The sequence below is a fragment of the Rissa tridactyla genome, chromosome Z (genome assembly GCF_028500815.1).
Source record: "Rissa tridactyla isolate bRisTri1 chromosome Z, bRisTri1.patW.cur.20221130, whole genome shotgun sequence".
Taxonomy (NCBI): Eukaryota; Metazoa; Chordata; class Aves; order Charadriiformes; family Laridae; genus Rissa; species Rissa tridactyla.
The window spans coordinates 62,676,106-62,690,304 of record NC_071497.1 but is presented as its reverse complement, the minus strand read 5'-3'; the positions used below and the strand labels follow the sequence as shown (position 1 = coordinate 62,690,304).

Here is a 14,199-nt window from a genome sequence, read left to right as displayed (position 1 = left end):
ACACGGGACTGCTGGCATCTCTGATCTTCCTTGTCCAGCTTTTTCTGCAGACACAGCAGTTTGCATGTACAAAGAGGTGTCTTACAGCCTTAAAAAGCAGTCACATTCTGTAGTGTGGTAGGTGGGTGGTGGTGGGAGAATGTTGCTAATTTATACTGCAAGTAGTTATTTGAAGAAAACAGAAGTATGTTGTGTCATGGCAACAGTCACTAGAATATTAATATATGCCATCAATTTTGTTTTGAAGGTCTGGAGTGCTCAACTTTGTATGGAACACAAGGGTCAAGCAGCTCAGCAGAATTAAGACAAATTCTTGAATGTGGTAAGTACAGTTCTCTTCCTTGAAGCATCTGACAAATTTTGTGGACAGACTCCTCTTTTCTTTGCTCCTCTACTCAGTTTATATACATGTGCTGCTTCTGAATAATATAATATTAAAAAGACAGATACAAGTTAAAAAGGTTTCCAACTTCTAGACTTAATATGAAAGGTATTTTTCACTTTTACAGGTTGTCTTTTTTTCATGGCTCCACTGTGTGTTTTTTCCCAAGAATAACTATTTTAATAATATTTTGATCAGTTGCTTGTTAAAGGACTGAGAATCTAGCTGTACAGAGAAAAACAAGGTGTTTTGTTCAGAAGCAAGATAAAGATACACTATTCCTGTAAGGCCGCAGGTTATTGTTTTGTAAACAAATGGCCATTTGTTTACATATGGTTCTCTGTGTGCATTTTTTTGGTGCAGTAGGTGGGAAGGCGATAGCTGCACATTCCCTGCCTGCTACAGAGATGATGCTGGAAGGGAAAGAGAGAATTGAATTAATATTGCTGCAGTAGGCTGTGTTCTCAGTTTTGGACAGTAAAATGCAGCTACACCACTAACACCACACACCCATTCAAGTTTTATGAAATGTATTTCCTTCTCTTTTTTTATTTCTACTCCAGGCCAGAATATACTGGCATGCAACACTCAGTTGCAGTATGAGAGATCAGGAGCTATTGTAGGAGGAGTGCTTGATGATGCCTTTGCAAGCTGGGGTGCAATGTGGGGTGTGAGCTTGCACTTGCATAAAAGAGCACAAAAATACAAGCGCTAGAAAATGAAACTGGCTACATGCCATGTTGCCAAAGGACAAAGGAAGCAAACTCAAACTTCGAATTAATTCTCTTCATTTTTAGTAATTGCAAATATTAGCAAAATAAATGAGAGATGATACTATGAGTTGTCTGTTCGTTCAAATCAAAAGAGCCTCCTGTCCTCTGCTGATTGTGGTGGGAGTGAAGAGGTATATGAGTGCAAGCAGGGAGAGGAGATATGCACATGGTGCTAGCAGCCTAAGCCATGTTTTTAGTATTGTAATTATATTTTTCAGGCCAGATAAATACAAATTTTCTATGATGCCCATTTGAATGTTTCTCTTAATTTATCTGAATCTCTTTTTAAGTCCTTAACTGAGGTGTACTTTTATGAAAGGTTCGTCTATCTCCTTAGATCAAGAACTTGTGGTTTACATGTATTCTTATTTAAAATGTAATTAGGTTTGAGAGAAGAAAACAGGAATTTACCCTGTAGTAACAGTGTGTCTTTCTGAGTTCTCTCTAAGATAGGATCAGAATCTTCCAGGACAGAGCTGGTGCAGTGGGTGTCCAGATACGTGGACACAGACAGATCTCATCTGTGCCTGCTCTCTTTGAATTAGCTGAGTGCTAATGTCAGCTTTGGTCTCGAAGTTGTGCACTGCATTAGTGTGCTGTTTTGCTTATGGTTTAAAATACTCTCCATATTAATTGGATAACTGCCTGTTAGCTTCAACACAGTGCTATCTAGCTCCAGAATCAAAGATGACTTGCATCTGGCGAGCTCAGCAGATGGAAGAGTTCAGGTCTGTTGATGATGTTACACCCAGAGAGTTGCAGAGTACCACAAGTTTATTCTTACTCATGTATTCATTATAATAATTTGGGATATACTTCAAAGAATGGGTCAGCCCTGAAAGAACCAGGATTTAACTTGGCTTATGAAATAAAAAACATCCTGTGAGCAACAAAACTAATGAAAACTATTTCTTACGGATTTGTGGTTGGATTCTCTGCACGTAATTGCTCTTGTAGAATGCATACCCACACTGCAAGTTTTCTATCACCTGCGCCATTCATAATGGCTTTTTTCTCATGCACATTCTTTGATGTCTGATAAGATTTGAGCTCATACTGCAAGCTTTCCTTTCAGGAAAACAGAAAGGAGGTGGAAGAGCACTAAGTTTCTCACTACCTCCTCTTGGCTGCTTTTTCACAGTATGTGCAGACACACCATATATCTGATTCCTTACCTCCCTGTTGAATTTGGTTTAAACTCGCCAAATAGTTTCAGGAGTTATTTTATGGGGGACTTGGCTAGCCTAGAAAGTTGGTCAGTATTAATACCTCTAAATTCTTGTACCAAATGTGGATCTTTCTGTAAAACATTTAGGACTTTAGTATGCTAGATTTTCATGTTTTAAGATGAACCGTAATCTTGCTTGCACTAAGTAAGCATTTCTGGTTTTCCCTACTTTAATTTTTGCTGCTGATATTCCTTGCTGCAGCACTAACAAGTAGTCCTCCATGTGACACTCCCGGACCTTAGCCCAAGTCATAACTATCCTGGAAGGATATTAGATTTTACAAGATAAATCCTAACAGCTGCATAAAACACCAGGCACCCAGTTCTGCATGTGCACGTTTGTTTCGACTTACTCACGTAAATATTTACGGACTTGGAGCCCCAAGTTGTTAATCAAACTTGCAGTCATAATAGAAGTAGCTACCAGTAGACAAGCTGCATTTGCCCAAACCCTTGATTAATAATTACTTCTTACACAAAATATTTACAGGTAAAACAGAGACCTGTTAAAAATATCCTGATGTTCCGTAACATTGCCAACGTGCAGCAAGTCACTACCATTACTGAGAGTTCAGCCCTGCACTATATATGACAGAAGGCCACACACAGCTGTGGAAGCCATTGATTCATCAGATGTCAAAGGCTTGGGCATGGTGTTGAGCACTGTATGGTCTTCATCTCAAAGATATTTCTTGGTGTCTTACATTCTTTCTTACTAGTTTTTCCCCATAAACCAAATGTAAGTTAGCAGGTTTGGCTTGGTATAAAGCCCTAATATCATGAGCCTGTATATTTTTTTCAGTTTCTGATACCTAAAAAGTGTGTTGCTCTTTCCCTTTAGATGCCTCTTCGTTGGATTTAGAGACATTTGATGTGCACACTTTATCAGATGCTCTCAAGAGGTATCTCCTGGACCTGCCAAATCCCATCATTCCAGCAGCTGTTTACAGTGACATGATTTCTGTAGCTCAAGGTATGTTTATCACATTGTTTCAAGTGTCAGACAAAAAAGCTGTTACTAAGATTCTGAATATCTGGTGGTCCAGCTGTCACCTACAGAAAAAGGAAGTTTCTGCACAAGCTAGCAGTGTCCCAGAAAACATATATAACTTCACTACTTTTAGAATCATAGAATGATAGAGTGGTTTGGGTTGGAAGGGACCTTAAAGATCATCTAGTTCCAACCCTCGGCCATGGGCAGGGACACCTCCCACTAGACCGGGCTGCTCAAGGCCTCATCCAACCTGGTCTTGATGAAAGCTTTTAATGAAAGCTGTTTCAGTTCAGATCTAGACATGCATTATTTACCTATGTAGGTAAACATAATGGAAAATAAAAGGGATAATACAATTCTCTTCATTTTAGTAGGCAGAATGACGGTAGAAGAACTGGGAGGAAAAATCAAGGACTTATCTGTATGCAGAAAGCTAATTTTTAACTTTTTATCAGTGCTGACAAAGTAAATGTATTAGAGGTCATGGTGTTCTGCAGTAGGTTGGGAGCTGCAGGTTATGAAGTAAGAAATACATGCATGTAAGATTCATCATCTAGAGTGGTCATTTCAAACAAGTACAGCTTATAAGCTTTCAGCACATGCGCCAAGTATTCTGTTATATATCTCAGGACGGGATATTGTACTGGTAACCTTCAAAGTTAGCACAGCACCTGTGAGACTTATCTAGTGCATCTCAGAATTACCCAATCATGTGTGACGCTAAACACAAGACAGTCTTCTACCAGTACACTCTGAACACATTGTGGTTTTTACCAAAATGCATATCTGTTTCCGTTTGACTTTTAAATACTTGTTCTTTACTCTTCCCTGAACATTTCACTCTTTTCAAAAGAAGAAAGAAGTCTTAACGGCTGTAGTGAAGGACAGAATTATTATTTTTTTTCCTGTAAAATTGTTGCTTCCAAAGCAGTCATGTATAGTTTCATTTTACGTGTTCCTGTGCTGATATGAAAAGCCTTTTATTTCTTTGCTTGCAGAAGTGCAGAGCTCAGAGGAACATGCTCAGTTGCTGAAGAAACTCATCAGATCTCCAAATGTACCTCCCCAGTATTGGCTCACACTCCAGTATTTGCTGAAACATTTCCTCAGAGTTTGTAAAGCCTCCAGCAAAAATCTCTTGAATGCAAGGTCTCTGGCTGAAATTTTCAGCCCTCTGCTTTTCAAATTCCAGATAGCAAGGTACGTGGATCATCTTTATTGTATTTTGTACTGTCGATATAGGTTAGTTATGTACAAAAGTAAGTTTAATGAATTAATTTTCTGATTTTTTTTCCTTACTTCTGATGTGGAGGGCATTGGCGTAAATTTTGCCTATGTTTTTTGAATAATTCTAATGTAATTCTTGCATTTTTTCTTTCTGCCTAATTCTTTCTGCCTAATCCATCTCTTGCAGCTCTGATAATACTGAACACCACATAAAAATCCTAGAGGTTTTAATCACAAGTGAATGGAATGAGAGACAGCCTGTACCAGGTAAAAACTATTTATAATTTTAAAAGTTATATACCATCGTTTTCTTAAATATTAAAATTCAACTTAAGGACTGTAAATGCTCATTGTTTCTCTTTTTCAGTCAAGCTTAATGCAAAAGTGTGTAATTACAGAACTAAGTAGAAGTTGTTCATATGTTTTATAGTGTTTTATTGTTTTATATTTTGTCTATTTGTTTTATAAGGAATTGTCTTTTTCATTAAAATCCTCTTTGTAGCCATAGTTTGTACAGCCTTAGAACTTTAATTTATTTTTCAGTAGACTGTGAGTAGGAATTTGTGAATTTTTAAGACCTGTAAACCGATAGAATGCATATCATACAGTGACAGGGAGGGGTGGGGGTGTAAATTCTGGAGATTTTATTTAACTTTCACCTTACTCCCAGGCAAATTTTCATAGAACTACAATACCCCATAGAGGTCATTGGAAGAAAGTAAGATTTTCTCCTTTATTTACATGTATGTAGTTTTTAATCCAGAGACTCAAAAGATTTATTTCTCAATATCAATAAACAATGCAGAAAATATCAAAACCATTTCCATTCAGGAAAGTCAGATTACACTTGTATTGTTCCTGTGAGTTAGTATCTAATGTAGCCAACAAACAGTAAAACCCACTTCTAATCTATGAAAAATCCCTGGTTTTAAATCAAATATTTGGTAGGAACGAGGCAGAGTTGCTAACTATGTGCAAAGGAAATTATTAACGCAAAAGGACTTTAGATATTAGCCTAAAGTAATTCCTTTTATACCTTATTAACAGAGAAGATTCGAACAAAGCATAGGGCAGGCTGTAGCTTTGTTCCTTCTGTATTCAGAGTACAAGGTAAACTTCATGGCAGTGGGATTTGTAGGACTGCTTAAGATTTGAAGAGCCAAAACACAGCATCAGAAAAACAATAACAGAAAAATGCTTTATTTCATGTATTTCATGTAGGCGCGTTGTATAATCCCCTTCATCAACTAATGAAAATTAATTTAAAATAGATTATTTTTTGTTCCTACAATAAGATTTTTGTTCCTACTGCTTTGATTGGAAGGCTTTTCCAACCTTGCCAGCTCAATTAGTTAGGAACCTTTCCCTAACATTTAGTGTACATCTGTTTTCAGCTAGTTTATACCTATTTGGTTTTGTTGAATTTTGTCAAAATAGTTAAGCAGGCATTTCCAGAACCACTATGTATTTTTCTTTCTAATGCTTCGTAACAACCATGAAAGTCCAAACTTTTCATGACTGTCCCGTTTTACCAAGAATCAGCAAATAACTGGTCATTGTTAAAGAAGTATTTTCTTTGCCACTTGTTGTAAGCCTTAAAAAGCAAAATACATTATTGAATCCTCTGATATTCTAAAGAGTTTGCTAATAGCATTTTTCTAAATCATATGTTTGCAAATGCTTTAGATTATGTAAATTTGTATGGTTAGAAGCACTGATTTGGAGGTTACAAAGGTAAGGTCAGTGGTGAGAGCTTCTTAAGTTTCAAAGTGAGAGTTTCCTAAGTTGCACTTAAGAGATCACTTACTTGCATATTGTCCTGAGTTGCTTCATGTGAGAAAAGTATAAAAGTGAAAGCTGTTGATGTTAGAACTAATAATGAAGACAAGGAGTCTAGTCATCTTGAGAGTATCATTAGGGTGCTTGAAGAAATGTGGCTATATCCATCACATTTATAGGGTTTGACATGACATTAGTAATTGTAATCTAACGTCTGCTTGTTTTTAATATTGCTTCTGCATTAATTAATATTTTGTAATGCAACGGTTTATTTTGAGGGTCCTCCTGGGATTTTTCATATGATCTGTTTCAAAAATAAAACTCCTTCCCCGTGCGCTTCAAAGTCCATTCGGGGCAGTGGAATGTTTTCAGTGGAACATTTGCACATCTATCAATGTGCTGGAAAAAACCTCAGATACCAGTTTTCAAGCTTTGTAGTCTACGGTTAGCTAGCCTCTGCTCTGTAAATTTTCCTTGAATAATTTTCAAAAGTTGAGTCTTAATAGAATGTTGTGTAAGTTTACAGGATTAGGACACGAGACTCTTTTCCACACCCAAATCATTCACTGACCTGATCATCTGAAGTGCTTTGTTTTTATAGTTCTCATAAAAGACTCTAAGATCTGTTTTTCAGGATTATCATCTTCAAGATTATTGCTTGTGGTAGCTCGTTTCCCTAAAAATAGTTAGAAACATTGTAATAAAAGGAAGATTCCTAGAAAAGATAACTTATTTGTCATATAAGTGTTCTGAGAATGACAATCTATAATAGAATTTTAAAAGTGCAGAAGTTAAGAGGTTTTAAGCAGAAAGAATCTTACTGTTGAAAATAATGTAAGGACAACTAAGCGATAATAGGGAAGACAATGCTGCCAGGTTTCTTCTCTTTTTTACAGACAGGAGTGAAAACTTCCTCCTTTCTTTTTTCTTTCTGTTATTCTCAAGTCTGGATTAAAACATTCTGTCTAAAACAAGCTGTGCATGAAGTTCTTATGGTGTCTTAAACAGTACGTAGATACATTAAATGTAGTGTTGGGGATAACTGAGCTGAATAGGGAGGAGATCTTTGCACAACTGCGGGGTTTTTTCATATCACATCACCCACTAATTATCCTGCTTACCTCAAAGCAATAGAAAGTATGCAGTTGGACCTTATATCTTAATATATCTTAAAATTAGTATCTTAAATTGGGCATCTTTAATTGGACATCTTACAGCTACAGTGATGCTTTGCACACCAAAAAGCAAAACTAGGAGTTACTCCTAGGTCATTACTTGATTTTTTTATCACAGAACAACTCTCGACTAATTTTTAATTTTTTTTTTTCTCTGTCACAGTGTTCAACAGCAAACTGTGCATTTTAGTTTGTGAATTAGAATAGTGCTTAGCCCTCCACAAAAGTTAAAGTAGTGCAGTTAAAATACCTGTTGTGCCTGTGTGTGCAGTAGGTGAAGAGAAAGTAATGTTGCAGGAGAAGTAAGATTGGAGAAATGGCTGGTGTTTTGAATAACTGGTAATCAGATCTGTTTTATGATTCCTTTCTCATTCTTTACCAATAGGTGAGCCAAAAGATGGTGTTAGTGTGCAAGCTAGGTGATTTAGCATCCCATTTTAACACCCCAAATTGATGAAGAGCCACACAGGCTTTAATTTAACGAGTAATGCTGATTTCACAGTCAGAAACAAAGTGCATGTCTCTAAATACAGCATTCAAAGCAGTAGCATTAGAAGAAAATATCTTAATTGTAACAGATTGTAGCTAACAGTGCTGCTTGTGTCTCACAGAATCTCACACATCATACAGAGGTGTGAAAGCATGTGTGCTTGTAGAGGTAAATATTGAAAAATAGGCTATATTTGTAGGCATAGAAGACTGAATGTTTTTTTCAGTTCATTTTCAAGGATGATAAAGGCTCCTGGCTTCAGCGCCTGGAGGAGGCCTGCCCTGGATGCGGGTCCCAGAGCCATCCTTCGAGCCGGAGGGGTGGCTTGAGGCAGCACGGTGGGTTTGGAGCTCGTAGCTGGGGAGGCAGGTTGTACAGGGGATGGTGGGGCAATGGGAGAGCTGGGGGGTGATTTTCATGGGGAACTCAGGGAGATGGGGATCCTCTTAGGGTCGAGGGGTGATACGGAGCGTGGAATGGCTTTGGGTGTGTGAGATTAAGGTGTGTCTTATCACAGGAAGGCAAAGAGGAAAGGGGGACGTGGTGGGAGGGCGAGGGGAGTTGGCCAGCTGGTGGCACTTCGGGCAGAGGGGCTTGTGAGGAGCAGAGGTAGAGCCACTGCAACGGTGGGAAGGACCCGCCGTCCTGTACACTTGAATTGAAGCCTTTGATGGCCTGTGCACTAGCGCAAGCTGAGCTGCTTTGGCTAGACTGTGTCTCCCAGTTTATTCCTGTTTCCCAGGCTTGTAAATAACATTGTAAATAATGGCTGAAGCTGTGAAATACTGCAGTTTTGAGGATGAAGAGGTAGGTTTTACTACTCATAGGGTCATAGCTAAGAATGAGTGAGGTAATGAGACAGCCTTACCCATAACTGCTCACTTACTGGGGATGGGGTGAGAATCCTGGCAAGCCAAGCTGCACTTTGCTTTTAGCTGCACAAAATATTAGCAAGCGTGGTAGCATAACAGCCCAGCCAGAGGATTGTAAAGGCTGATCCTGTTCCTCTTGGAATCGAACACAAGGCTCCCCTGGGCTGCTGCGGTGGTCAGGCTCAGCCCACGGTCCTGTCGGTGGTGTTTTGGGGACACAAACAAATATTTAGGAACACTGTCCCTTGCCAGGACTGTTTTGCATTGTGTCACAGGCTTGGCTGGACTGTCAGCAGCGCCAAGCATGGTTTGGAGCCTGCAGAAGGCAGTCTCTCCTGGGGAGAGAGGCTGTGCGCCCGTGCCTTACCCGGCAGAGGGCTCCCCTTCTAAGCTAATAAAAATCAGGCTTTATACCTGATTTAACAGAGAGCAAAATGCTTTGTTAATCAGCGTACATAGGAATGTTGTATTCTTGGTTTAGGATTTGACAGTAGTCTGTGCTTTATGTTTCTCAATACCTAATTGAAAGTATTTGGTAAAACTGAAACAACATGTATTAGAATTTTTTACAGATTGTTATATATGTATGTGTGTATTTGTATGTAAGTACGTGTAACACACACATGTGCAAGCCTGTCAGACCTGATCAGTTCTCTTCCTGCTTCATACATAGTTTTTTAGGAAAAAAAGCTTTATAGATAGAAGAACATTGTGAGTATGACAGCAAAAAATAGTAGGCTGCTGACTTTCTGCAAATGCAAATCTCTAGGTTCAATGGGCACCACTCAAGGTTTTGAAATTAAATTTAAGATAGGGCAATTGTGTGAAAATGCAGATGTGTGGATGCCAGTACTGTTTTTTGACAGGACACTTTATTCCCTTCTGCAGGATGATTAGGAACTCATTTTTGCACAAGACACCAGAATAAAAAAAAAAAAAAATTTACTTAGGAACAAAGCCTTGTCTTTTATCTCTGTGTGGGTACCTGGGCTTTTTAAAATGGTAAAAATTCAGTGAACCAGGTTTGGGATTTCTTTTCTCCTTTGAGAATATGATTCTGTATTGTGGCCCTGTAAACCAACAAGTGTTATCAACCCCTTCTATAATTTCAACAGTAAATAGGAGGCATATCAGTTACTGTCAGGAGTTGGATTAGTTCAGAAACACAGGTTACCGTCTCCATTTGAAGTAGGCTGTACCTTTATGACTTAAAACTGCTTTAAAATGCTTTAAATTATATATAGAACTGACAATTGTTCAAGTAGGAAAAGGCTAAAACTAGAAAAGCAAGGGATTGTTTTAGATGAAGCTCATCAATCAACTGTAAAACATCAAAAATGGTACTGCAGATATTTGGGATTTCATTATGAGGTACAAGTGGGTTTGGTATTTTGTAACATGAAGATTTCGGTAGGTGGAGTCTTTGGGAGGTGAAACCTTTTCAATGCCATTTGACTGCCATAAGGAGCACAAGCTGATCTCAAGGAACACAGCTACTAGAAGTTGTCACTGTTTCCAACAAGTGGTGGGAAAATATTCATCCTGTTTTATTCTTTCTCTGAATTTAATCTTGTGATCTGCTTCTCCATTCACTTTGAATTTATTTCCTTGTAAAAGTGTAGCTGGCAAAGAAGTTAACCCCTGTAGGCAAAGGGGAGCAGGCTCTTCATTTGCTGCTCTCTTCCTTTAGCAAGTCTGATCTCCACCAAACACTAAGGCAAGGAAAATATATTTGACCTAAACTGCTCCCTCTCTGTACAGTCCCTTTTCCTGCCTGCCTGCCCCAGAAATGAACAGTCCTGACGTACTGGAAAACACCATGGATATGGGCAGGTGTTTTTTTCTACTATTTTCAGTATTTAGGAAATGGATAAAATGCCTCACAGTGTTGTGCTGAGGGTCTTCAAGCAGCACCTGTATTTGTGATCCAGTGTGAGTGTGTAGGACATGATGCTGTGCTTGCAAGCAGGCTATTTTACTTGCACAGAGCTGCTCTGAGAGATACAGCTCTTTTCAAGGGAGATTTGGATTCTGTTTTTTTCTGCAGTAAGTTAGTTAGCCGCTTCCTGTGTTTGCTCGTGCATGGTGTTTTCTCGACTTCAATTCTGCGCTCAGCAGCTAGTGACAGAAGCTATTTTAAGGCCTCTTACAATGGTCTTCTCATTTACTTAGCTAAAATGAGAAAGTTAGCCCTGCATTGGCCACTTGTTAGCTGATGACAACTTTTACTTTGAATCTGCCTCCCCCTCCCCCACCTGAAATCCCTGGCTCAGCAAATATTTGAACCTGGCCAAGTTAATCATGAAACTGAGATCTTTATCTGAGAGAGACGTGCAAGCTACCGAGGGTGGTGTTGGTTTTTTTTTTTTTTTTTTTTACAGTACTAGAGTCAGGAGTCAGGTTCACTTTTTAATGATGAACCAGAGTAAGTGGATACCTTCTGCACAGCACAGAGCTTTAAGCAGTTAAGAAGAGAGAGAAGGCTTGGATTTTCTCACTGCATGTTGCAGCTTTTTATGGAACATTGGTTGGAAAGCAGAGCAATCTCTTTCTCAGAATTTTTTTTTTCTTCATTGCTACAGAGAAGCTTCCTAGTAAAAGGAGTTTTGGGGATTTTTTTAAAACAAGATTTTTATCAGAGGAAACCAAAAAGTTTTTCAGGTTATTGGATTGTATTTTCATCCTGTGTTACAAGGGCGAGCATTTGCGATGCATAATTTACAAAGTAAGTGATTTTGAATTTCTGTGTGTGTTTTCTTCTTCACCTCGTGGAAGTATTTTACTGTAACTGATTACCTGGTAGAGCTTTCATGGTCTTAAGATACATGACTGAAAGTCAAGTACCTCTGTACCTTTCCAGGTTATACTGGGAACGGGGAGTCACCTGTCTGCCTCCTGTCTTTTCTTTCTTGCCTGCAAGCTAGGCTAGTCTGAGCCAAGCACTAGCCTGATAAAAGTGTGGACAGTCCCGAATTTGGCCACCAGTGGAGAACTAATTTTTTCCCGAAAGCCTTTATTAGTCAGAATAAAAAAAGCTTACTGATCCCACATGAGACCTAAATGCAGCCACATAGTCTTTGTAGGAAATCTTTGTAACCTAGTTTAAATAATTACCTTGGCAACTCAACTGTGCGGGTAGCAGGTGGGCTAAACCTCCAAGTTCAGTGTTTGGACTTGTGTCTGGGATGATTTTAAGTATCCTATTTCATTTTGGAAATGGAAGCAATCTTTGGAGCGTGTTTACCTAAACAGGGAGGGGAGAGTCTACTTCAGAATGAATTTAAGCTTGTTAACATATAAAGCAAACTAGCATGCATTTTTTGTAGCTGTCGGTACTCTAGACATGTTCTTGTATGTTAATGCTTGTCCAAAAGGGGTAGGCTGCTGAGGGGCACAGAGCGGGGGTAGATATGTGTGAAATAATTGGGAAGGCTATAAATTGTGTTAATTTTTTTAATGAGTATTTGTGAGATAGAGCACAATTCAGCCACATCAGGATTCCTTATGATGTAGGCACAGATAGTTTCTGCAACTACTCTTTGTTGTGGATCTCCTTTTCTGCCCCAATAGATTATAGCGAGTATAAAGCATTCACATTGCTTTACATAGCATTCTGCTCTGGAATTAATAGTCAGTTCTGTGCATGTTTCTTCCAAGAGATCTGAGACAGTTGCAGTCAGCGATGGGGGGGCAGTTAAGAACCAAAATTTCTAAATGGTAGGAGGATACTGATGACATAAAGACAAGTGAGGAAGGAGACACTGACAAGGGACTCTTGCTTTAAAAACAATTAACTTGATAAATATCTCAGTGAGAACAGGGTAGAGAAACAGTGTGAAATGGCAGCCTAAATCTTTTTGTATCCTGACAGGCTGGCTTTTTATGTTCAGCAAAATCACTTGAAGATCTTGCTCAGTTTTGACTTTCTTCTTTGACAGTTTAGGCAAGTCTGCTGAATGCGAGATTATGATATTTGTTTTTTAGATATCAAAATGATTTAATCTAGATCGATTGGAATTGTATTTTATTACAAAATGATGAGGCGGGAAGACACATCTGCTGTAAGCACATTGTGTGTGATAATATCAAGTGTATTGGACCCGTGTGTCCATTAAAATAGTAGAAATCTTTACAGTTTAAAAACATAATCTGTATTTCATTATGTGGCGATATATATGGCTATGTGTGTGTGCATGTGTAAAATGGGTGTGTAATGGATACACACACACACACAGAGTCACGCTCTTTTCCCTTCTGCATCTTTAATATGTCCAGTAGTTCCAGAAGGCTTTTAAAGCTTTTTGCATGGTAAACTTCAGGCATCGGAGCAGGAGAATGCAAGTGAGGTGTGACCGACCTACTTCTAAAGGGAGCTGCCCTGTGTGTGAGCGTGCATGTGTTGTGTGCTGGTGTGTGTAAGAGCTACGTGCTGCAGCATATCAGCCTTTTGTCATCCTGCCAGCACTGGACTGTACCATGCTGCAAAGTCAGGAAAATCAGCCGGGAACGTGGGCGAGGAGAGCCCACTCGCTCCTTTTGTTTGTAATACCAGGTTTATATTGCAGTTCTTCTGAATGTAGATTCCTTCTGAAACTGAAGTTGTTTTAAGATTAATGTAGAAGAAAATGATGAAACAGGAGTGGTCTGGTGACATTATTTTGACATGATTGGCTGAGGATTATGATGTAATAGGTTACAGTGCAGCCCCTTATAGGTTTTAAAATGAATTCCAAGACACCATTACAAAGAGAGCCTGACTCTTTTCTTGTATGTGAGCTTACTCAGTGAAACTCATACAAATGTACAATACTGTTTGGAATATGGAAGAACTGGATATAGAATATCCTAAGACAGATATAAATTGTGGCACAGACTTGATGTTTTACATAGAAATGGATCCACCAGGTAAAACTGCAGTCTTATTATTGAAGACTTAATTCATTTTGGTCTTTACAATAGCTGCTGAAAAATTCTTAGTGGATATATAGGATTTCTTTACTTTGTCATTGATACAAATAGTTTTCTTTTTCCTTTTTTTTGCATAAATTAGAATTGTGGCTTAGTGCATGGTTACAGTAATTAGAATCATAACCTGTAGAAATACCTGTCTGCTTACTTAATTGATTTTTTACTGAATTGACCTGTTTCTGTTTTGATTTTATTCTGTCAGATGTAGTTCTAGTTCTGCTATTATATCAGAAAAAAATTCTGTCTTTTATTAATATTTTTGCTATCTCTGTTCCACACTGTGACTAAAAGGAGATGCTGTAATAACACTT

The 14,199-nt window shown here is 38.5% G+C and overlaps 1 protein-coding gene across 6 annotated transcripts in view; it reads left to right on the top strand.

The window, feature by feature from the left end:
• Positions 1–14,199, top strand: part of PIK3R1 (phosphoinositide-3-kinase regulatory subunit 1) — a 61,408-nt gene that overhangs the window by 35,334 nt on the left and 11,875 nt on the right. For 4 of the 6 annotated variants that reach the window (XM_054184667.1, XM_054184668.1, XM_054184669.1 and 1 more), the window contains 4 exons: positions 248–322; positions 3,225–3,356; positions 4,376–4,577; positions 4,792–4,871. In XM_054184667.1, the coding sequence (XP_054040642.1) occupies positions 248–322; positions 3,225–3,356; positions 4,376–4,577; positions 4,792–4,871 (489 nt within the window). Of the gene's footprint in view, positions 1–247; positions 323–3,224; positions 3,357–4,375; positions 4,578–4,791; positions 4,872–11,309; positions 11,646–11,669; positions 13,826–14,199 lie in introns of those variants that run through there. The other 2 variants (XM_054184672.1, XM_054184671.1) reach the window with 2 other exon arrangements.